At 40.3% G+C, this 23979-nt stretch overlaps 1 protein-coding gene across 1 annotated transcript in view; it reads left to right on the top strand.

Moving 5' to 3' along the window:
- The window catches only part of slit3 (slit homolog 3 (Drosophila)), a 207294-nt gene that overhangs the window by 138871 nt on the left and 44444 nt on the right, over window positions 1-23979 (top strand). The window contains exons 7-9 of the mRNA XM_028008117.1: window positions 18434-18505; window positions 20480-20643; window positions 22465-22609. Coding sequence (XP_027863918.1) covers window positions 18434-18505; window positions 20480-20643; window positions 22465-22609 — 381 coding nt within the window. The remainder of the gene's footprint in view (window positions 1-18433; window positions 18506-20479; window positions 20644-22464; window positions 22610-23979) is intronic.

Below are 23979 nucleotides of genomic sequence, written 5' to 3'. Positions count from 1 at the left end.
GTGTGTGTGTGTGTGTGTGTGTGTGTGTGTGAGGGCGGTGTGTGTGTTCCCTGGAGCTCGTTTGTCACTCTGCTCATCCTGGCAGCCGTTGGAGGAGAGATCTCTTCTTCTCTGCAGCGACTCGTCCTGCAGTCGAACTTTAAAACGTTTTTCCTTCGTTGTGATTTGATCTGCAGAACAAAAAGCAAACAGCTGGAAAGATGCTGGAACATCTGCTTGGCTGCAGATTTCTGCTGCCTCACATTTGGTCTGGAGGTTCTGAAAGAAATGCTCCGGTCCAACAGGAAGTTAACCCGGTTCTGATTTTACTGGCCTAAAAGAGGCATTGAACTACACATTGTTGCACGATGCATTTATGGTCTGTAAATGGTGGGAATTCTGACTTTTGAGACATTTAAATACTAGAAAATGTTGAAGCAGTCAAACTGTTTCTGTTCTCTGATTTATTTTAATCCTAAAACAGTTTAAGGTGTAAACTTTTGTGCAAATGGTAGTATTTCTATCATTTTACTAAAATGATGGTACAACTAAAGTAGAACTAAATGAGATACTGACATCTTAGGTAACATTTGAGTAGTTCCCTAAAATATTACTATTTATTTCGCAAAACAAATAGTAATATTTTGGAAAGTTTTACGCAGCATTTTCAACTTTTCGTAAGATGATATTATGGCAAAAATGTGCAACTTTTTGAAAAACGTTTTGCTAAATCAGCAAATTTAAGCTGTAAACATCACAAAAAGAGATTCACAGTGTACATCTGATCCGTTTTTTAAAGACTTTCACACATAAGCAGAGAAAATGTGCTGCAGATTATTTAATAAATGTTTTTAGTTCAACAGAAAATGAAGGAAAATCTAAATGATCCCGTTTCTGCATCAAACGTTTCTGATTTTAATTAAACTGAAAGCAGTCACAGTGCGTTCTGTGGGTTGATGTGTTTATGGATAAAGTGTTGCAGTTTTTAAGGACATCTGGATAATTAATTGCTGCATGTAAAGGCTCTCAGGATTAAAATCAGCTTTTATTTTAATTTGTAGCTGACGCTGTTGAGTAGAAAATGAATCTTCCAGTTTTATTATTCAGGGCTAAATTAAACCAAACTATTCAGTGGATTCTGTCCAGAGGGAAACGTGCAGATAGTTCAGGTGTTTTCTCTCAACCTGTCAGGATCATTTCAGCTCCAGTCACTCAATTCTGGAGGAAATCAGACTTTCAGAGCCTTAAAGAATCAGATTATCACTTTTTATCAGTTGAAGCAGATATAAACCAAAACCAACCCAAACATCTTTAAAAGGGACTTTAAGCTGAGTTACTGTGATTCTGTTTCTGTGGCGGTTAGTGGATCCTACATTAGCAACGGCAACAGGTGTAGAGAGCAAGAGGAAAGAAGAACTTTTTGAGGTTTTTAGTCATTTTAAACTCATTTTTCTGCCTTATTTTCCCTTTGCTGTGACACACTGCAGCCGCTGTAATTTCTGAAAGTTCAATATAGACAAAAACTGGATTAATTTGCTCATAGAACGTCACAACATTCATAAAGTATAAAGTATTTAACAAACTGTCTCCTACATGGGCAACTATGTAATTAAGTTAATTGTTTAATATAAAAAATATTTAGTTTTCTCTTGCAACTTGAAAGAAGTTACAGAAACCAAACTGTTTATAGGTTTATATCTAGGAGGAAAACATAGTTTACATTTCACAGTCCTCTTTAATTTCAGCTTTAATTTCAGAACAGTCTGGTTTTGTTTCATGATTTAATGCGTAGTAATGGCGCCTGCAGGTGAACATCACTCTTTTTTTTTTTATTTTTACAAAAGTCCAGAGATGAAACCTTTTTACTGTGTTTCTGGTAAGACTGTAAATCTGCCGCACATCTGCTAACAGCAGCTAACAGGAAGCTGCTTCAATCAGTTAATTTATGCTTCTAAACGATCTGATTGGGCTCTAGAAAAGATTGTTGTTGTGTTCAAGTTGTGCTAAAAGCAGTTAGTCTATCAGAAGCTCCATGAATGAAAGATTAACTTTGCTGCAATCTGATGAAGAACCTGAAGATTAAAAACTATGAGTATCTCTGATGTTGAGCTCATATTTCTATTTACTCAGTAATTTAGTAGCAAAACTGACTTTTGAATTGAAAATGTTGCTTATTTTGGCAGTTAAGTAGTGATTAATTAGTTGCAGACCTTTTCCCACCACTCGTATGTTTTATTAGTATTTGATTCGACGGCTAGTTATGTGTTTTTAAAGTAACTTTTATTTTACATCCATTGTAATTTTATGTATTCTGTGCAGCATTTTGGTGCCTCTGGTGATGTAAAGTGCTTTCTAAATAAATTGTTTTCAGGACAGAAAGTGCCTCATTCACAGGGAGAAATGTGCTTTTGTTGCAATTTAGCCTCAGTTTATTGATAATGTAATTTTTAAATATTTTATCTACATTTGTCTAAATCTCACTTGAAGAATAATCAGTTACTCATCACAGAGGATAAGGTCATTTGTCCTAAAAAGACGAGACAGTTAGCAAACATATAAAGCAGAGTATAAAGTGTAACTTCCTTCATGATCTTAGAGGTTATGACAGACAGTTTTGTACATTTCCATCTGAAGCATTTTATTTCCCTTTAGCAGAGTTGGCTTTTTTGATTCCGTGCTCTGCGCCGCGCGCACAATGGAAGTGATAGGGGGCAGATAGCGGGGAATCAGCGGTGCGAGATACAGCATATTAGCAATTCATAAGTCTCTGACAGCTGAGTGCTGGGCAGGATTTACAATTCACTGTAAATACGCAGCCTTTCCCATTCACAACAGACAGCATGACAGCACACGGTCGATCCACACAACCTGACGTTTTAATAAAGCCCAATGTGTGTGTGTGTGTATGTGTGTGTGTGTGCAGTCCATGAATGACAGTCAGCAATTCTGCCGCTGGAATGATCTTCATTTCAACATCTACACACACACACACACACACACAGATGTTGGTGTGTTCACCCCAGCAGACGCAGCCCCATCTGTTGGGTTCTTGGGGCTGATTTCGTGACCGAGGTACAAAGTAGAGACGATAGAGATAACGGTGACTGGAGGTCATGTGACTGCACCATCAGGTGTACGTGTGAGTGTGTGTGTGCGCTCTTGTTTTTGTGTGGTAATGGGGCCCGGTTTCAGCAGCCTACCGTCAGGTTGAGGACGTCTTTGTGTTTCCAGACAGTTTTAGCTGCTTGTTTTTAGAAATGTTTAATTTGGATCAGAATTAAGTTTATTAAACAGTTAATTAATATTCTAATCTGAGGTTTTTTCATAACTAAGTCCGTAAAACATAAGGAGAAAATATTTTTTAATTCAGCATAGATTATCCCTATTTAAGCATCAAAACAAGGTCTGATTGAAGTTCATAAGATTTTTAGTTTATTTTTACCTATTAGTGCATCAAAGTCTTTGATGTTGGTTGATGTGTTTATTTACCTAAAATTATTGGAGAAAAAAATATCAGATTTTTTGTTATTTGGCCCAGTGATTGTAATGAGAAGTTGAAATGCATTATTTATTGGTCCATCGCTAATTATTAAAATCATTGGAGGCCAAATTAACAAAAGCATATCAAAACTTAATCACTGTTCTCTTCAAAACATTCCATTTCTCAACAGGTTAGTATGTTTGTACATTTTTCCTAATTGTGTCAAGAAAATGTTTTCACAGTTAGCAAATGCGCTAAAGCACTAAACAAAATATTAGCTCTGTTATTAACATGTTAGCTAATTATCAGAAGTTTGACCATGACTGGTTTCTAAAAGGTCTTCAAAACCTTTTCTTTGTGCATTTAAAAGGTTCAGTTTTAAACACTCCTTGGTGATGAAAATGTTTCTGCTCATGTCTGCAGCGTCTCAGATTATGATTCATCCAAACAACACAACATTTTTAGGAATGATTTAACTAACCCAAACTTTAATAGTAACTATACTAATACTACAATATCACCATTCTGTTTATTAAAACCAGTACCTATTAATTTCCTTCAATACGACTTACACCAAGCTGCAGGAAAATAAAAGTTATCCATCTTATCAGGAGTATAGAGCTACAGTGCATAAAATGTGCATCATATATGACCCCTCTGTTTTGGCAGCTCGTTACTACTCCGTAATCCCTCACCATCTTAAATTATTGGAATCTCCACCCCTTTGTCTGATTATTCAGCTGTTAGGACAAAAAAAAACAGAGAAATCTGTGCCATGTTTCTGCTGCTGGTTATAAAAGGATGCTTCTTCTTTGCTCTGTGTGTGTGTGTGTGTGTGTGTGTGTGTGTGGGTGTGTGTGTGTGTGTGTGTGTTAGCACTACACAATAAATTACTGAGAGCTGCTTTGATGCAATATTTAGTTGCCTATTACATTTCAAGTATTTTGCAAATTTGACGAGCACCTGGCGAAGATTTTAGACTGAGATGTCAAAGGTCACATGGAATAAAGGAAACTTCCTGGAGATGTGGGAGAGAGGGAAACATGATGTCAACAAGTGCAAAAAAGCAGCCAACTGCAAAATGCAATGTAAACAGGTGAATGATGCAAACTCCAAAACACGCAAAAACAAAGGGAACAGAAAAATGCTGCAAACACAAGAAATAGGAGCAAAGGGGAAAATGCTGCAATTAGTAAAAATAACAGCAAGTATGAAATTCTGCAAACTTGCTCGACAAAACAGAAGTCCTCCAGACCACTAGGGGTGGTAAGGTAAGGTAATTTTATTTATATAGCACATTTTCAGCAACAACGCAATTCAAAGTGCTTGTGGTCAACCAACAAATCAGATGTTCAGTAAGGAGGAGATGTAATTTTATGGGGCATCTAGAGGAAAGTTGAAGGAAGGAAGAATAATAATAGTAATATTAAGTCAGTAATACTAACTACTCCAGACTCCCCCTAGTGGTCTGGAGGACTTCCATTTTGTGGAGCGAGTTTGGAGTTTTTCATATTAGCTTTTGCTATTTGCAGCATTTTCCTTTTTGCTTTTATTTTCTGTGGTTTCAGCTTTTTGCGTTTGCAACGTCTTTGTTTGCATTTGTTTTATTAAATGCAAACATTTCATAAAACTGGTTTTTTATTAAATGTTTTTACTTTTATTTTTTGTGAGTTTAACATTTTTTGTTAGCAGCGTTTTTCTGTGGGATGGTCCATTTGTTTGCACCAAATTTTTCTGTGTGCTGCATATTTGTCATACGATATTCAGGGATTACATCACAGCATCGTGTGTTACTAAAATGCTGCAGCTTCGTTTTTCCTTAATTTGTCGCATCTCAGTTCGTTTTTGTGTGCAAATGATGAAATGAGAAACATTGATCACTGCATGTGTGCAAAACCTGCAGAACTGAGTTTAGATTCAGTCTGCAGTCAGATGGGTTGTGTGTGTGTCTGTGTGTGTGTGTGTGCGTGCGTGCGTGTGGGTGTGTGTGCGCGTGCCACATGCTAATTGAAAGCCATGCAGCTCAGTGTGCGTGCCGCTAACGAATCTCCACTTTAATTAATCTTGTCATTTTTAATTAGCCAGTGTTTCTGGGTGGCCCGGCTTTATCTGAGCTTACTGCGTTTCACCGGAGCTGCTCTGATGATTGGAGGCTGAATATTGAGGCGTCTGGCTCATTATGAAAATGCTAAATGGATTTCAGTTTGTTAGTTTCATTAATCTGCTTGTAATTGTTCTCTGGGAATAAATGAGTGATAAGTGATTGGATTTTGTTGTTTGGAATTAGAAAGCATGTTGAAACTGTCAAACAATTAAAAGGGTTGGATTTTTTTACATTTTCACAAATGAAAAACTTTGAAAAGGGACATTTTCTGCATCTATTAGATGCAACCTGATACTTTTATGTCCTCTCCAAATCGGAGGTTTGGTTTGGTGAAAGCAGGGCACTGCAGGCTATGATTTATTTAGACCCGAAGGAGCGAGGATTCCTCCCTGCGCTTATCACCAGAGAGAACGGAAAGAAGAGCTATTTGAGATAGGGCTGTTTCCAAAATGGAGAAGGGTTAAAGAGAAGAGAAAGGAAGGAAGAAAGGAAGGCATGTGATGTTGGTGTTGTAAATTCTGCTGGCTCCTGGACATTATTTATTAATCTGCTGTTGGTGTCTGAGCAGAGCGGCAGAGGGACGCCAGCAGACGCAGCTTAAAGGGAGAAACTGTTAGATAAGGAAGCAGGAAATAACAAAGAAGTCAGTAACAATAAACCAGAAATGGATCAAAGAGAGAAAACAGGTATCAGAGTGTGGAGATGTAACAAGCTGGTTGGTTCAGATGAAAAAAAGACATTTGGAGAGTTAAACGGATCCGATGTTTGAAGGAAACGTTGGAGAAAGCAGCGGAGAGCGAATCAGAGCGAGTGGAGCGTTGACGCATTAATTATTGAGAGAACAAATGTCTGACTGACTGACTCAATTTGGACCCTTTGTTGTTTCCAGACCACCAAGGCTGTCAGACTGACTCAGAGGGAAACCGGCTGGACTTAACGTCCAGAAGTAGAAACACAACACGGTTCTGTTGGGTTTAAACATTTCAGCTCATCAGTTTACACTGATTACTGGTTAAAAAAAAACAAGCAACAAAAAAACCATCAGAATACATTTCAAAAACAGCAGACACTGTATTTAATACAAAGAAAAATAGATTACGTTGCAAAAACAAAATTTCTCATGGGAAATTTCAAAAAGTATTTTTTGTTTAGTTTCTCATGCAAATATCTTAGTTTACTTAAAGTAAGATAGAACTAACTTACACATATCTTTTCATCAAGACATAAGATCTTGTTTTAAGTCAACAATTAAAGGGGCAGTAATATGTTTTCCAGGAATATAGTTCCATTTTATAGCACAATAAATAAAGTCACTAAGTTACCTTCAGTTGTTACATGTGTCTACTATGACTATTACTTTGTAATTTAACATCTTGAAAATGGGCCTCTGTCTCTTTAAGAAGCTCCTGCTCTTCCTGAAGCTCCGCCTCCAGGAAGTCGTCCCAACATGGCTCCTCTATTAAACATTTTTACCAGCGTTGCTCTGAGCAGGAGCTCCTATAATAAGCTCAGCAGGTGTTTGCTAATTGCTGTTGGCTAGTCTGAAGGAGCTGAGCGGGGAAGGAGCTTTGCCTCGAAGGTGGGGCTAGGTCCACCCAGGTGTTTTGCACCTGAATGGTTGCCATGGAGACTGAAGGATTTTTCAAACATGAAAGAAACGAAGCAACACTGCAGGTTTGATTTTGATGAGCGAAAAATTTTATAAGGTCAGAAAAGTAGATTTTACATTTAATATTGATAGAAAACTCTAGTTCTAGTAGAAGATTATTTCAGTTATAATATGGAAAAATGTCTTGATATACGTGAAATAATCTGCCAGTGGAAATAGAACTTCTTCTTGTGAACAACATTTAATTATTAACGTAGAACAAGCTCCTGTATCTGGGTGGATGTTGAACCTCTGGTTGTTTCTTCCATCTGTGAGATTCCTTCGTCATTCTTTAATTTTTGATCCTGAACTGACTGCAGGCTGAAACACTCGCATCTGATTGGTCATTAAAGACTCATCAGGCTCGATTAGCTTGGCATGCTAATGCTAACAGCCCTGCAGGGTGTTAGCATGCTCTGCAGCAGCAGACCCCAGTGGTCCCTTTCATCTGACTGCCAGCTGCAGACGGTTATGATTAGTGCTGATAATATTCATTAAAACACGTTTTAAAGTCAAACCGCTCCGTTTGTAGAGTTAGGATTTAAACTGGGTGATGCTCCTTCTGAGGCTTCATCAAGATGAGTTTTTATTTAGACTCTGCAGGTTTTCTCACATCACTGCAAGGTGACTGATTATCATCTCAGCTCATTCGGCTACAAAAAGTCTTCAGTAAACTCACAACTCACTCTGCTGAGGATCTTTGGTTCATAATAATAATCTAAACATAAAAATAAATAAAACGTTCATATCCAGTGCGAAAACGAGTAGGAAGATGACGAAGCTTCTTAAATCTCATCCAGATATTTACACATCAAATTTTTACTCATGGCACAATTTCTGCTCTTTCCAAATTATATCCACACAAATAATTTATTGTTAAACAGTTTGCACCAGACCTACTTTCTGGAGTCTCCTGTAAGATATCCATATATGACCATTATGGTTAATATGTGTGTAAATGTTTATATGTATATTTATCATGTGCTTCACATTGTTTTAACATATTTTTAACAGGGACTTTATTTTGAAAGTGTGGCAGCTTTTATTTTGCTGTGTTGGTGTGAAACGATCAATTAAAGTAGAGGAAACGTTTTTCTGTAGATAATGAGACCAGAGAGACATGAAAAGGTTTTATAGTGCTGTGTCTGTAGCGCCACCAGTAGGCAATAATCTGAACAGCTGGTGTCCAGAATGTGTGGGATCTGCAGAAATGTTAGCTGCTCCTTCCTGCAACAGTCCAACCAGACGAACTCAGGACTCAATAAGGACTTCCTGTGGCAGGTTGTGCTTCTGGAGCTGCAGCAGGAAGTCCAGTCTCTGATAATTAGCCGCGTGTTGTCGGGCTAACTCCTCCAGAACCTGAGGCGGTGCCGACCCGCCAGGTTCTGCTCAGGAAGCCGTTAGCTAACCGATTCTGTCCTCTAGAATGGGCCAATCAGTGACGAGCCTGAGCGACGTCCCGGTCAGAGCAGGTCGGCTAATCTGAAGCACTTAGCATGTAGCTAACAGCTGATTGAGGATTCTGCGGAGAGTGTGTGTGTGTGTGTCCCTGAATGAGTTAATCTGGTTACTGTGTGTGTGTGTGTGTGTGTGTGTGTGTGTGTGTGTGTGTGTCCGCCGGGCCGCAGCAGAATAAATGATGGCTCCCCCTGTGATGATGAATGGTAATTTAGATTTAACATAACTGGACTAACGAGCGCGCTAATGACTCTGAAGCTAGCCAGGACAGCTCTCACTCGACGAGCTCACGGCTTGCATCCCAATGAGCTGCGGACGAGACACACACACACACACACACACACACACACACACACACACACACACACACACACACACACACACACACACACAGAGGGTGGAATAACATGCAGAACTGCTTTAATAAATGCAGTCATACACAGTTATTAATGCAGTAATGGCAGGGAGAGTGAGCGTGTGCAGACGTGTTGCTGCGGTGCGGCGATGATGTCAGGCTAATATGAAGCTGATTAATTAATAATTACACATCGGCCGGCTTTAAAGCAGCTGAATTAGACACAGTTTTTGTTCACCGATCTCTCCACTCCCTGCTGACACAAAGATTAATGAAAATAAATGAGAAGAAGGAGATCACTTTCAGATATAAATAACATTAATCACCTTAATTTATCCGTAAAAGATCTCAATCAGAGCCGGAGGAGAAGCAGAATGTAAATGCAGAGATGTGGATTCACGTTAACTTACATTTTCCATGCAGCTCTCCAGTCAGAGCTCCGTCTTCTTCTGCTCTTAAATTTGGGATGTGACTTTATTACGCATCTTCAAATGAAGCTGACCGGATTCCTGAACAGAGCCGTTCACACAGAATCAAGATGGCGCTTAGCGCTGATCCCAACCTGAGGGAACAAAGCTTGTTTACATTTAAATAAACTTCCAACAAAAGATTTTGTCATTTTTCAGCTTTTAAAAATGTTCATCAGTTTTTCTATTAGTTTTTCTGTTTGGGTGTCCAAAGTGCGGCCCGGGGGCCGTTTGCGGCCGTTAGAGTAGCTTTGTGTGGAATGGAGATGATGAAGAGTTTCAGATTCTCAATGACAAATTCAAACCTTTAATATAAAAATTAAGGAAACAAATAAGTGTTTTCCTTTTACTCGCCATGTTTGTTTTTACAACGTTTTACTCAAAAACAAACTTAGTCACACCAAATAATTAAAACGCTTTTAAATCCAGCTACAGGTTTTCATTTTTATTGCTGGGAATAAATTAAAAAATAAAATTAAAAATAATATCTGACCAACAAATTAGGAAACTATAACCTTTTTGGGACCTTTTATTAAAATATTACATGTTAATTGTTTGTTGCTCAGCAAATAAAATAACATTTTAAAAATCATATTAAAATTATTTTTGCATTATTTTAACTGAAAACAAAAGATAAATAAATTTTTTTAAATAAATAAACTTGGTGATTTGGGGAGAAAGTTTGGAGTGAAACCCGGCTGGTTAAAGTTGCTTTGGGCCAAAATAAACGAGGCGTTTATTAACATGTTTACATTTTTAACGTTTATTAATAATCAAAATGCTTGTTTCTGTTTTCTCTACTGTTTGGCGTCTTTTATGACTTTATTTTTGTGTTTTTATGATGTAAAGCACTTTGAGCTGCCTTGTTGCTGAAATGTGCTACACAGATGAACTTGATTGATTGATTGACTGATTATTAAATCAATCAGTTTTAATCATCAGAGTTTCCAGGGCTGAACTGGGAGATGAAACTGGCTCCGGTTGTTGTAACGGTTTGTTTCTGATCATTCATAATCGCTGCTTTCAGCAAATTTATGGTGACAGAAACATTTCCTGTAAACTGGGAACAGGAAGTTCTGGATTGTTGAACAAGTTGTTGCAGCCAGAAAGCAGAACGCTCCGTGTGACGCGCCGACATCCTGCACAGCTCTGCAGGTTCAAACCGGCTCTTCTGACAGAGACGGCCTGAAATCTGCTGCTTACGGGGGAAAAACACAGAACATGAAACCTTCCAGGCGTTTTAGGTGCAGATCAGGCGTCATTTTATCTCTGAAGCCAAACTTCAATACAGAAAAGAAGAAAGTTATTTCATATTTATATTGCGGCGTGGCGTTCTCTGGTGGCGACCAGAACCGCTCAGATGAGCCTCACATCCACGCAGATGATCTTTTCTCTAATCAAATATTTTCTCTAAAATCACATGAAATCTTCTAGTTGCTTTTTCAAAATGGAGATTTGAAGCGTTAGGATCCCAGAGAGAAACAGAAATAATCAGATCTGTGGAGCTGAAGGGTCAGAGGTCAACTAGAGGCAGTAGTCTGGTGTTTTTGATGCTGCAGTCGTCTACAGTGTGCAGCATCGTTCCCGATGCAGCGTCATCGTTCTGACGCAGATGTTGTTGCCAAACCTTTGGTGAGTGTGTTGCCAGGTCGGCGTCCACGTTATCCTGTTAGAGCAAAAATAAAAACGGCTTCAACACTTTGGTGAAACAGAAAGATGAGTTTGGTTCAGTCTGAATTATTCAGTTGGCTCCTGGTCCAGTTGACCCAATTAATCCTGGCTCTGATCCGTTGTTTGTTTTTCTGCCTCTAACAATTAATCCCAGATTATTGCAGATTATCATAAGATAATTCAACATGGACTCCATCAGAATCAGATCTGTAGCTTTGATTATTATCTTAAAAATACATTAAAATTTTCTTTTAAAGCAAAGATTGTGTGTGTGTGTGTGTGTGCGTGTGTGTGTGTGTGTGTGTGTGTGCGTGGGCGTGTGTGTGTGTGTGTGTGTGTGTGCGTGGGCGTGTGTGTGTGTGTGTGTGTGTGTGCGTGGGCGTGTGTGTGTGGGTGGGTGTGTGTGTGTGTGTGTGTGTGTGTGTGTGTGTGTGTGTGTGTGTGTTAGCTCAAATCCCCTGAATGCTTCGCAGCAGCTCCAGCTCCTCTCTGCGTTAGCGACGCCCCCGGCGAACGCGGAGGGCAGAGCGGCGTCCTGCTGCTCGGGGGTTCTGGTCTGGCTCGGCTTCCCTCTGAGCCAGCGGGCCGAACAGAACCATCCGACCCGGCACCGAGCGGAAAGAGAGCGATGCAGAACAGTAATAGAGAGGCGGGAAACAGCCTGGATGACGTTAAATCAGGGATTTTATGCTGTTCTGTTCTCCGGTTGGCTGGGAGAAGCTGCTTCATCTTGTTAGCGGATGTTGCTTGCGCATCAGATTAGTGGCCGTACCAGAAACGTAACATAAAGGTTCCGGTTCTGGACTTTTTACACATTAAAATCTATATAATGAATTAATCAAAATAGTTTTTTAGTCCAGCTTTTTTTTTATCTGGATGTTTTAAACTTTAACCTGACAGTTTCCTGCCATCATCATCATCATCATCAGGGATCTGCAGCAGCAGCGAGCCTCCTGATTGGTTGATGCAAAGTTGAGGGTTTTTCAGAATGTGGTGCAGAAAGGAAAAAGAGGCTGACTCTGAAGCCTCCCGGCGGTTTCCTGGCTTTATTGTCTCTGAAGGAAGAACAGAAGATTTTAAATTTATTTTAGAGTATGTTGGTTTTTTGGAGGAAGATAAAGAAACGCAAACGACTCCAAATGGAGGCGATTTAACCGGGATGGAGGAAACAGACGGACGGAGAATAAATGTTTCTTTATGCTTTCCAAAACCCTCCAGATGATTTATCACAGTAGAATATTTTGGTTTTCATCAGGAAGAGCTCAGGTCGAGTTGCTCGCTCTCCAGGCGCTGCTCTCTGGGTTCTCCGCTGCGGCGCTCCGACTCTTCTGGGAACATGAATAATTAATAAAGTTACTTTAATAGGAGAAATGGAGGAAGGTTATCCAGGCAGCATCAACTCTTTGCTTTGTTTTTAAGAAGTTTCAACATAAAGTCAGCAGACCCCACTTCATCTCAGCGGTTTTTATTTTCCTGTTTTCTGTCAGTTTTAACCTTTCAAAGTCAAAAAACAACAAAACAAGATAAAACCGGTAAAGAAATAATGTTTCAATTCCTCAAGCATATTTTTCCTTCACTGCTTTAAACAGCAGCTGAAGTTTCCGGCATATTTTATATAATAACCAAGCCTTACTGTATTTGTTTAGCCAATGATTTTATACATTTCTTAATCTAAAAAACTGTTTTAACTCCTGACAACAGTTATTCCTCACCCGAATTCATCCAGCTGAATTTCTGATATTGGTCCTAATCTTCACAAATCAGATCCTTCGCTCTCAGTTCACGACTCGTTTTGAACCTGCAGCGTCTTTATGGAAGGAGCTTATTGGCTCTTACATAATCAATACTGTTCTGAGCTCCACTGCTTCATAAAATGTTAATGTATGCAATCAATCAATCTATCAGTCAACCAATCAGTGACTCAATAAATGAATCAATCAATCAATCAAGTTTATTTGTTTAGGACATTTCAGCTTTAAGGCACAACAAACTGATTTCCATAAAAAACACAACAATAAAAGTCATAAAATTAAAAAACTGTCACCAGTTTGACGAACCAGAAACAGACGTTTCATTTTGTTATCAAAATCATCAATGATCGGCAAATATATTGATCAATGCTTCATTGATTGTAAAATCAATGAAGCAACAGTAACCAGCTGGGTTTCAGTCTGGAGTTAAAGGATCTCGGGGTTTCGGCTGTTTTTCAGTTTTCTGGAAATTTGTTCCAGAATTGTGGTGCATAGAAGCTGAATGTTGCTTCTCCATGTTTGGTTCTGATGCAGAACCAGAACCAGAACCAGAATCAGAGTGGTCTGAGTGTTCCAGCAGCAGATTTTAATCTGAATCTAATCTATAAACTACGTTTATGTTTCGTCTCTAAACGAGTTTCTCTGATCTGAGGCGTTAGAAACGTTCTGCTGCTGGTAGGAGGCCGACTGTGGAACCGTCTTTATGTGGCTCAGGAGGGTCAGGTCAGAGGTCAACCTGATCTCTAGTTCCAGCTGGAACAACTGAAGCTGACTCTAGATCTATAGCTCTAGAGCTATAAGTGGATTGTTCCTCTTTAGTTTAGCCAAAGCCTCTTGTTTGTTGTAACCTGGATTTCTGAAACTGTCTTTATGCTGAAATACGTTTATTTTCCCCAAAACTCGTTTTTTGCTCTGATTGTCAACAGCTGAGTTTTCCCAGGCCGGTTTCCAACGGCAACACTCTCCAAATGTCAATTTTCACTGAGATGAGTGGAGCAAATCGCCTGACTTTGGTTGTTCAAGCACTTGAGCATATATTAAACCAGATCCTTCACACACACACACACACACACACACACACACACTTCTTGGCACCAATCAAGCGGAGTGCAGCTTTGAGTTGGAGCCGCCATGAAGGAGGCGTTAAACCTCGTGGGAAAGTTTATATTTGAGACGATTTAACTGCTGAAAGCTTTTAGGTTTCCACCTGAAGAACGCCGCCGTCCGTCTGTCCATCCCTCCGTCCGTCCGCCGCTGTCCGTCTGTCCATCCCTCCATCCCGCCGTCCGTCCGTCCGCCGCTGCTATCTGTGCAGCTTTTCAGGTCAACTGAGAGTGAAAGGTTGTGGGGTCAAAGGTGATGCCAGCCTACAAGCTAAAACCTTAGATCCCTCCAATGCCTCTGTGGCGTTTCTCCAGAACGGCGCCCCCTGGTGGCAGCACGTTGGCGCTGCTGTCCCGGTTGACCCGTTGCCGTTTGGATTCTTTTCCTCTCTGGTTCTGGATGCTGAGCAGCTGGAAGAATTTTTTTATTCCCACCTTTTTTACTTTCAGAGTTGTTATGATGCGTAACCATGGCAACTACGACCCCCAAATCTCATCGAACGATGAACTGATGTTAGCGCGTTCTCCCTGTGAATGTGTGGGTTCTCTCTGGGTTCTCCGGCTTCCAGGGTCAGATAAAACCCACGGAGGTTCAGATAGGAACGTTCCCACTCGGTTAAGGGTCCAAACAAAACTCCAATGTTTGTGTTTTATGGTCTGACCAACCGGCATGTTCACGTCTTCACTGCTAGCATCAACACTTTACAGCAAACAGCTAGCTAAAGCAGAAACAAGTTAACTTGTAATGTTTTAATTAAAAAGGTCTAAAAGTTGTCCAGTTTCTCAGCTTGTTGGTCAAAGAATCATTTTTAGTTTGTAAAAATGAGAGGGGCCACACAAAGCTACTTTAATGGGCCACAAATGGCCCCTGTGCCACACTTTGGACTCCCCTGCTGTTGGTGTTTAGATTCTGGTGCTGATGGTGGAGCATAAATTACCCAGAATGCTTCAGAGTGAATCTCCCATCAGCCTGTAATGTCTGTGCTCAGGCTCGGAGGATCAGCGTTTCTTCCTGGTTTCTCTGGGTTTGGATTTGCAGCCTGTTCTGGTGATTCCACCAGATTGACGAGCGAGGCTCTGACCTCCGACCTCTGGGTGGAGGCTGCACAAAAAGACACATCTGATCACATCACTCTGTGTCTCAGCCACACACACACACACACGTGATAGCATCTCCTCCTTCTCCGCATTGCATGGAGCTTCAGAAACCAGCAGACATGTTCATGCTGACTCAAGACTGCAGATAAAACAAGCAGGTCGCCGTGGAAACATGCGCACACACACACACCCACCCACACGCACACACTTCAGGGATCATGCACCGCTCCATCGCTGCAGAGGTCACTGCAGCTTTTAGACGAATTAACAGGGAAAAAACGACAAATCAGCCGTTTAGTTCTGGATTATCGACAAACCAGAGACTTTAACGACTGGTTTAATCTGACTGCTTTAATCTGACTGGTTTAATCTGACTGGGTTAATCTGACTGGGTTAATCTGACTGGTTTAATCTGACTGCTTTAATCTGACTGGGTTAATCTGACTGGTTTAATCTGACTGGTTTAATCTGACTGCTTTAATCTGACTGGGTTAATCTGACTGGTTTTACAGGAACCACTAAGGTATTCACGCCCTCTGACCTCCTTTCACTTTATTAAAATAATGAGGAAGGAAAAGGATTTTTATTTATAAATATGTTTATAAATAAAATCTGCAGACTGCAGCGGCTTCCAGCCCCCTTTACTCTCACACCATGAAATAAAGTCCAGTGCAGCTCACTGTGTCCAGCAGACAGTTTTAATGAACAGGTTCCTCAGAAATGACTTCATGTAACTGGATAAATCATCTTTTTAAAATTAATCAGAAAGTAACTTTCTCAAATAATGAGAAAATTACTCATAAGCTTCTCATGAGTAATTTTCTTGTTTTACTGAGTTTTGCATCGTTATAAAGAGAAAGTGTTTCATAACGAGACACGTTTTATGTCGTCATAACAAAGTTTCTCGTTAAAACAAGATAAGTTTTATATGTCGTTATTATAATAAGAAACTCTGGCGGTTAAAAGTTTCTCTTGTGAAGTTTTCTCATGAACAAGTGAAATCTAAACTTCCTGTAAGACACTGAAATGATCACCTGTTCTCCCACTGCCTGAAACAAACTAGAAAAGTTTCAAACCAGTCTGGAAGCGAGTAAAATAAGAAAGTGTCCAGAACCTGGAGGTCCGCTCTGGACGGGCGGATTGTTTCCATGTTTACCCTGGCTGGAGCCGCCTGGCGGGGGGGTCCGGCCCGCCACAATAACCGACAGCAAAATTACAGAGGGAAATTATTGTTATTCCACAGTTAAATTATATATAGTGTGTGGAATCAGCCCTGACCAGAGCGGCGCTGCTCATGTGTGAAACTGGATCCGCTCACCAAGGCCGGCCGGCGGGACGACGGAGCCAGAAAGAGGAGGAGGGAGAAGAAGAAGAAACGGAGCAAAAACAGGCAGATCCTGGAAACACAGCTAGACCCGAACCACAGCGGCCAAGCTAACCCTGTGGGCCCGACCCGGTCCATTCCCCCGGGAGAACTGGTTCCTAACTGTAAATGAACTGGTTCTACTCCGTAAATGAACTGGTTCCTAACTGTAAATGAACTGGTTCTCCGCCGGCCTCGTTTCCTCCCCTCGCTGCCGTTCTCTGGATCTTTTCGGCTGACATGTAAAGCGAACCGGTTCTGTTTTCTGCCCGGTGAAATTAATGATCCTTGAACGTTGGTCAGAAGCAGAAAGTTGACCTGAGCCAACGCTGCAGTTGATGTTGTTGTTTACCTGCTGGAAAAGTTTCAAACGAGTCTGAGGCTCATTTTAGTTTTATGTTTCCAGTGTTTTTATAAACCTGTTGGAGCAAAACAAATAAAAATATCCAGAAATAAACTTGATATTAAACCCTGTGGACAGCAAAGAAAGGGTTGTTTCTTCTGTTGAATATTTTTGCTCTAGTTTTTTAGCAAAATTGAAACATTTCTTTTTTATGAATAAAATTAAAATATTGGGAAAAAATCAGACATTCTTCAATAAACAATTTTTCATTTTCATGTTCCCTTTTTTGAACTGCAAAACAATAAACTAGATTTTATTAACAGATATAAATTGTTCTAATTTAACATGTTAGTGTAGTTTCTATATTTCTTCATGTTTGCATTATAAGAGATATGTTAGCATGTTAGCGTGCCAGCAGCTTGTTCCAGTCTGTCAGTATCATCCCAGAGGGAATTATCTTCTCCACGTCTTTGCATGAAAACTACAGGAAATCAATAAGGGTAGTGTTTCTCCAGCACACACATCGCTGGGTGTGCGTGTGTGTGTGTGTGTGTGTGTGTGCGCTCTTGCGTATGCGGTAATGACAGACGGCGGTGTTGTTCATTCCTGTCCGGGTCGACATGACGACTGAGACGCTGCAGATCGCGGCCGCTGACAGCAGAGACGCTTTCTGGAGGAAAACAGATGAAATGGATTCATGTTCATGTTTTTGGACTCAAACACCGAAACGTGACGGAAAGTCAGGAACTTTTTAAACAGAGATTCTGCAGCAGAACTGTGAAACTGGATCCTTCAGTTCTCTATGTCCTGCTAACTTTGGAGAAATAGGAAAATGTATTTCAGATTTTCAGATGTTTTTGTCTGACAGCCAGGAGGTTGTGGGTTCAACTCCTCACCAGCTCTGGCTCCCAGTTACTCCAGTTTCATCCCACCATCTGAAAACCCTGGAAAGCTGGGAAATCTAACACCAAGCCTTGGTGTCCCTAAGGGATGCTTCATTGGGTTTTTCAAAACATTTTTCTTGCTTCCTTTGGGTTGAATCTCTCCTCAGTACAATATTTTGCAGATGACATGCAGATTTCTATGAGTTCTGGTAAAAATACTTCAAGCTGCATTGAAGAGGTGAAGTTGTGGCTGAAATCTTTCTGAGATAAACATGTTCATACCTCCAAACATCTAAATCTAAATATTATTGCAGTATTTTCCATTTTGCTTCATATAGCAGCGGTTTCAGTTTCCAGTCTGTCCTCCATTGTTCATGCTGGTTTAATCTAACATGGCAGCTCTCAAAATGAAAATAATTCTTCTTTATTGCATGCAACATCTTTACTGATTTTATGTCTCTCTAATGTTTTTGCCTATTTTTAGTGGTTTATTCTATAATAGTTGGTCAACTCCTTGTTTTTATTTTTCTTTATAAATTGAATTATGAAGTTGAATGAAGTTGCACTGAACTGATTGGTGGATCAGAATCTGAACCTGATGGAGTTAAACAAACTGAAGAGTTTGAATAAAATAAAACCTGTTCTGTTTATTTAAATTAAATAAACTAAACAGTTTTAAACATCTGAATAAAGTGATTATTCACCGTCCTGTCTTTTCTGTCCTGCAGCACCCTCAACAACAACAACATCACCCTCATCCCGCTGTCCAGCTTCAACCACATGCCCAAGCTCCGGACGCTGTGAGTACGACACGCACACACACACACACACACACACACACACACACACAGAGGGTTTTTTTCTAAATGAGTTTTATTTGACTGTCCTGACTGCTGAATAACTGTTCAGATCACACTGAATACATGTCCACACCACACTTTTCAGATTTTTATTTCAGAATTATTTTTTTGTAAACCATGTTTCGATTATCAGTTTTGTCTGGATTTCTCTTTGAGGAACAAACAGCAGTGTGTGTGTGTGTGTTTGTTTCTAATACCTTGTGGGAACCATTTTCCTGACATATACTACGTTGTGGGGACCCGCTGCTCCTTGTGGGACCGAAACCTGGGCCCCACAAGGAGAAAAGCTGTTTTTGGGTCAGGGGTCAGATTTAGGACTAAGGTGTGAATTGAGTTTTGGTTGGTTAGGATAAGAGTTAGGCTGTAGAAATGAATGGAAGTCAATGGAAAGTCCCCACAAAGACAGCCACGGAAACGTGTGTGTGCGTGTGTGTGACTGTAACTGTGTGTGTGTGCGTGTGTGTGTGTGTGTGTGACTGTAACTGTGTGTGTGTGTGCGTGTGTGACTGTAACTGTGTGTGTGTGCGTGTGTGTGTGTGTGTGTGACTGTAACTGTGTGTGTGTGTGCGTGTGTGACTGTAACTGTGTGTGTGTGCGTGTGTGTGCGTGTGTGTGACTGTAACTGTGTGTGTGTGCGTGTGTGTGTGACTGTAACTGTGTGTGTGTGTGCGTGTGTGTGACTGTAACTGTGTGTGTGTGCGTGTGTGTGTGTGTGTGTGACTGTAACTGTGTGTGTGTGCGTGTGTGTGTGTGTGTGTGACTGTAACTGTGTGTGTGTGTGCGTGTGTGACTGTAACTGTGTGTGTGTGCGTGTGTGTGCGTGTGTGTGACTGTAACTGTGTGTGTGTGCGTGTGTGTGTGTGTGTGACTGTAACTGTGTGTGTGTGTGCGTGTGTGACTGTAACTGTGTGTGTGTGCGTGTGTGTGCGTGTGTGTGACTGTAACTGTGTGTGTGTGCGTGTGTGTGTGTGTGTGACTGTAACTGTGTGTGTGTGTGCGTGTGTGACTGTAACTGTGTGTGTGTGCGTGTGTGTGTGTGTGTGACTGTAACTGTGTGTGTGTGTGCGTGTGTGACTGTAACTGTGTGTGTGTGTGCGTGTGTGTGTGTGTGTGACTCTAACTGTGTGTGTGTGTGTGTGTGACCTGCGACAGCCCGCATCCTGACTCATTAAAGCATCCTGCAGTCAGAAGCAGATCCGTTCTTCGTCGTTTTAATCCTCCTTGTCAGTAATTAGGGCTCAGTAGGGGGCGGGCTGGGACGTGGCTATCTCCAGGCGGGGCCGTGACTATAACCTGGATTTATAATGGGGCGCGGTATTAAATCTGCCGCCCGCTGCTAGCTTCAATGTGAGCGTCTTGCTCCTTAACAGGATTTGTCCTCGGCTTTATTACAAAGGCAGGCCGAGAGTGGCTGGCTCACAAAACGCTGACAACACATTCTGCCCTTCCTCCTCCTCCTCTTCCTCCTGCTGCTTTTCGTCTCTGTGTTGCACCTGATGCTTTCTGCAGCAACGCGTTAATTATATGAATTCCTGTAGCCTTGTGTATTTTACATTACTTACAGTTTGGAACATTTCTGTAACTTGTTTTCTCACTACGTCTGGAGCAATATTTATCATCATCATGATTAGAGTTTATGAATTCTCAGTGTGAGTTTTTGGAGTAAAATAAATCTTTTTAAAATCTCAGCTGCTTTCTTGGTTCAGATAAAATAGAGAAATTCTTCATATTGTTCTGAATTTTAAGTCATTTTTGTGTGTAAATCAAAGTAAAATTTGGTTAAAAACCAGAGAAAACTGATATTCTTCCACATTATTTCCTGTTTTCATTCCCAGTTTTTCCATTTCTCCAGATTGAGATTGCTAGTCCAGTCCAGATTAATGGTCTCTCTCCTCTTCCTCGTCTTCTTCGCAGCCGTCTGCACTCCAACAGCCTCCACTGCGACTGCCACCTGGCCTGGCTCTCTGATTGGCTGAGGGCCCGGCGGGGCTTGGCCCCCTTCACACAGTGCATGTCCCCGGCTCACATGAGGGGCCTCAACGTCCCTGACGTCCAGAAGAAGGACTTCATCTGCAACGGTGAGTTGGCAGAAACATTTCATTCTTTAGTTTTCATTTAAACGAACCGTTTGTTTGTTATGAAGCTTCCAGATGAGATTCTCCTCAGTTAAAGAGGAATTATGGAGGCATGGAGGGTAAACCAACCAAACATATTTAGAAACAGTTACAAAAATTAAAGCCACAGCACAAAAAATACAGATGTTTGTGTAAAAAAACACCACCTGCTGAAAGCAAGAGAGAACAGAAGCATCTTGCTGCTCTGCTCCAATACAATGTAGAAAAGGTTTGAATTAAAGAACAGATCATTCAACGCAAAGATCTAATATCTAAAAATCCCAGACAATGGAAGGATGCACTGAAGCAAAATAAATATTTTAAGGAAAGGAAATATGATCATACAAAATAAATGAGTCTATGAATAAGAAAGAAGAAAAACAGACAGAAAAACTGTAAAATAAATGATTAAATAAATCATCAGTCGGAGGTTTCAGGAAAATGTTTTTCTAATTAGAAAGAAACATGATCCTCCTTTTATTATTAATCAGTTTGAGGGATTCTTCTAGAGATTTTAGTTATTTTGTTTCTGAATTAAACATTTCGCATATTTGATAATAACATTTAACAAACTTTGTCTATCTTTAGTCTAAAAACCTTTTCTACTTTAAGAATCACACAGACTGAGAAGTTTACGTTAAACGTTACAAACTGAGTTTGGACTTAAAACAATAAAATGTACAGCAGCTCATTTTATTTTTCATTCTGGTTATCAGTTTTGATGACCAGGCGATTGAATGGGAGACATGATGGAAAATAAGTACACAGCTTTTTAATATTGTAGTGCAAAACTTGCAACAATAATGCTTCTATTTTAGTTCATCAGAAGAGATGAAAAAGCTGAGTTATCATTACGTTTTTAAAAGTTAGTGTAGAGCGCCTGCGAGCCGAGCTAGCAGTGTAATTTTTATACGTGGCGCCTGCACTGACCAGTATTTATCTTCATAAATAAACCTTCCAGATCCTCCATTTTGAGTGAACGGTGGCATATGATCTGCTGCGAGTTACAAAAATATGGATATGCACGAACGTGGTTAACAGACAGCTAACTGATGCCTAACAGATAGCTAACTGACGTCTCACAGGCTGCCAATGCCTGCACCACTCAAGCCTGCGCCATTTTTTATTTCACCGTCACTGACTGCTCTGCCTCTCTGTCAGCGCTGAATCCCGGTGTGCCTGAGTGAGTTCGTTGCTGTTGATTAGTTTGAGCTCTGCTGCCACCTAGTAACTGGAGGATTGCTTATCATTGAAACATGAATAAAAACATGAATGTTGAGAAGTATTGATTTAAAATCTCGTCATTCCTCCTCGTCTTTTCTTCTTCATGTCATGCAGGACTCTTCACAGCTCCTCAGCATTTATCGCCTCTTTCTTTTATTCTGCTTCCATCTCAGCTGCTTCCTGTGTCTCTGCTCTCTTCTTGCTCATATCCACTCATATTTTATGTGCATATTTTGGCAAAATAATAAGCAGCATTAAGATTCAGTTTCTTCCTTTTTCATATCAAAGAGATTGCATGTTTTCCCAATAGGTTTTTTATGCCTCAAAAACAACACAACAGCCACCACCAGAGATTAAAGTTCATTCTGAGGAGACAAACCCAACAGTAGGAAATATCCCAAAATATGAGGAATTATGGATAAAACTTCAGCTGCAGGAGGAAGTAGAAACGCAACTCCAGGCTGCAGAAGAGTCTTTTTGTTTCTGGCTTTGAGCACCAAATAACTGTTCTGAAAATATGAGGAACAGAAGCAGAAACTGGCTATCCGTTGCTGATTGCAGGTCCGGCGCAGACGGAGCCGAGGGCGTGTGCACCTCAGGTCGCAGTCTGCCCCCCCAGCTGCAACTGCAACAACAACATCGTGGACTGCCGGCGGAAAGGCCTGACGGAGATCCCAGCCAACCTCCCAGAGGGCATTGTGGAAATGTAAGCTCTCCTGGGGTCACTTCACTTTCCCTGCAGCTAATCGGGTTTTCACTCTGGTTTATTGGGTTAGCGTTAGCTTCTGCTGATTAATTTACGTGTTTAGTAGTTTAGCGTTAGTGTAGCTAAGATTTTTATTTAATGAAATAGGGATAAGTGAAGGTAACTTTTTGGTTAGCTGTGCCCACCACTACGGTGGCCCTGAGGTGCAAACCACTTCAGCAACTGGGTATGTCCCAGTTGGAGACCTGAGAAATCACTGATTGGACGACAGAGCTTTTGAATTGGAAGTTATTGCTTGATAACTTCTTATCAATTGAAAGATTGAAAGATTATGTTGCATACGTATTCGTGCCTATTGTACAATCAGCAATTTCTGAAGGACATACCCTTTCCGTTTTGTTAATGTTGTATTGTTTTTGTAATTTGTAATTGTGCTTCGCTAATGTTGTTGTTGTTTTTGAATTTGCTGAAGTGGTTTGCAGCTCAGGCCCACCGTACACCACTGGCAATAACTACTACTGATTTTAGTTCAGACATATTTTCCATTACAACCATGCCGGCCATTTTGTAAAATGTCCACCAGAAAAAAAAAATGCAAGATTAAGAAAATATATATCATTGCTATGGTTCAAAATATGTAGCAACAATTTGACAACAATTTGAGAGTAAAAATTTGTTTTCCACGATGACCATGGTGGCCAAATTTGAAAAACATAAACATTGTCAATAAAGATGATTTCTATGGTTCCAGTTATAAATGATTTGACATCAAAAATATTTATCAGTAATAAATATTGACATATTTAGTGCAACAAACATTTTCCTTGTTGACTGTGGCAGCTATCTTGAGTTTTTCAGTGGCTAACATTTTCATTTTGTTGTGTTTTTTTCCAAAAACCAAGCCGAGTTATTTTATGTGAAAGATTTTGAAATATTTTTGATAAGGTTTTGGCTCTGGGATGAGGTGGTTATTTTGGACATATCAAAATGTGTTTATTTTACAAAACTGCAAAAGAAACACTTTTTTTCACATCATGAGTCACATTATCAACAACAAGAAGTTGCTACTGGTGTAAACCACGAAGAAGATAACAACAGGAAGTAGTTGGTGGTGATGGCGCACTGTAAATTTTAATGATTTATTGCGTAAACAAACTTTTTCACGTGCGAAATTTTGTTGTTTGATATTAGTGGAAATCGACAAAGATTTGTGTACATTTGTCAGCTATTGTCACAGCAACACGGTTTTCTAAAACAGAAGTCATAAATAGTTATTATTGTCACTTTTATTGTTTTCACAATATTAACACAAAATATCATGATGAAAATTTTAAGTCCATGTTGCCCACAGCTAGTACTACGATGGAGGA

The sequence above is a fragment of the Xiphophorus couchianus genome, chromosome 23 (assembly GCF_001444195.1).
Source record: "Xiphophorus couchianus chromosome 23, X_couchianus-1.0, whole genome shotgun sequence".
NCBI classification, from domain to species: Eukaryota; Metazoa; Chordata; class Actinopteri; order Cyprinodontiformes; family Poeciliidae; genus Xiphophorus; species Xiphophorus couchianus.
Note: the sequence above shows the minus strand (reverse complement) of the source record. Positions and strands in the feature narration are given on the sequence as shown.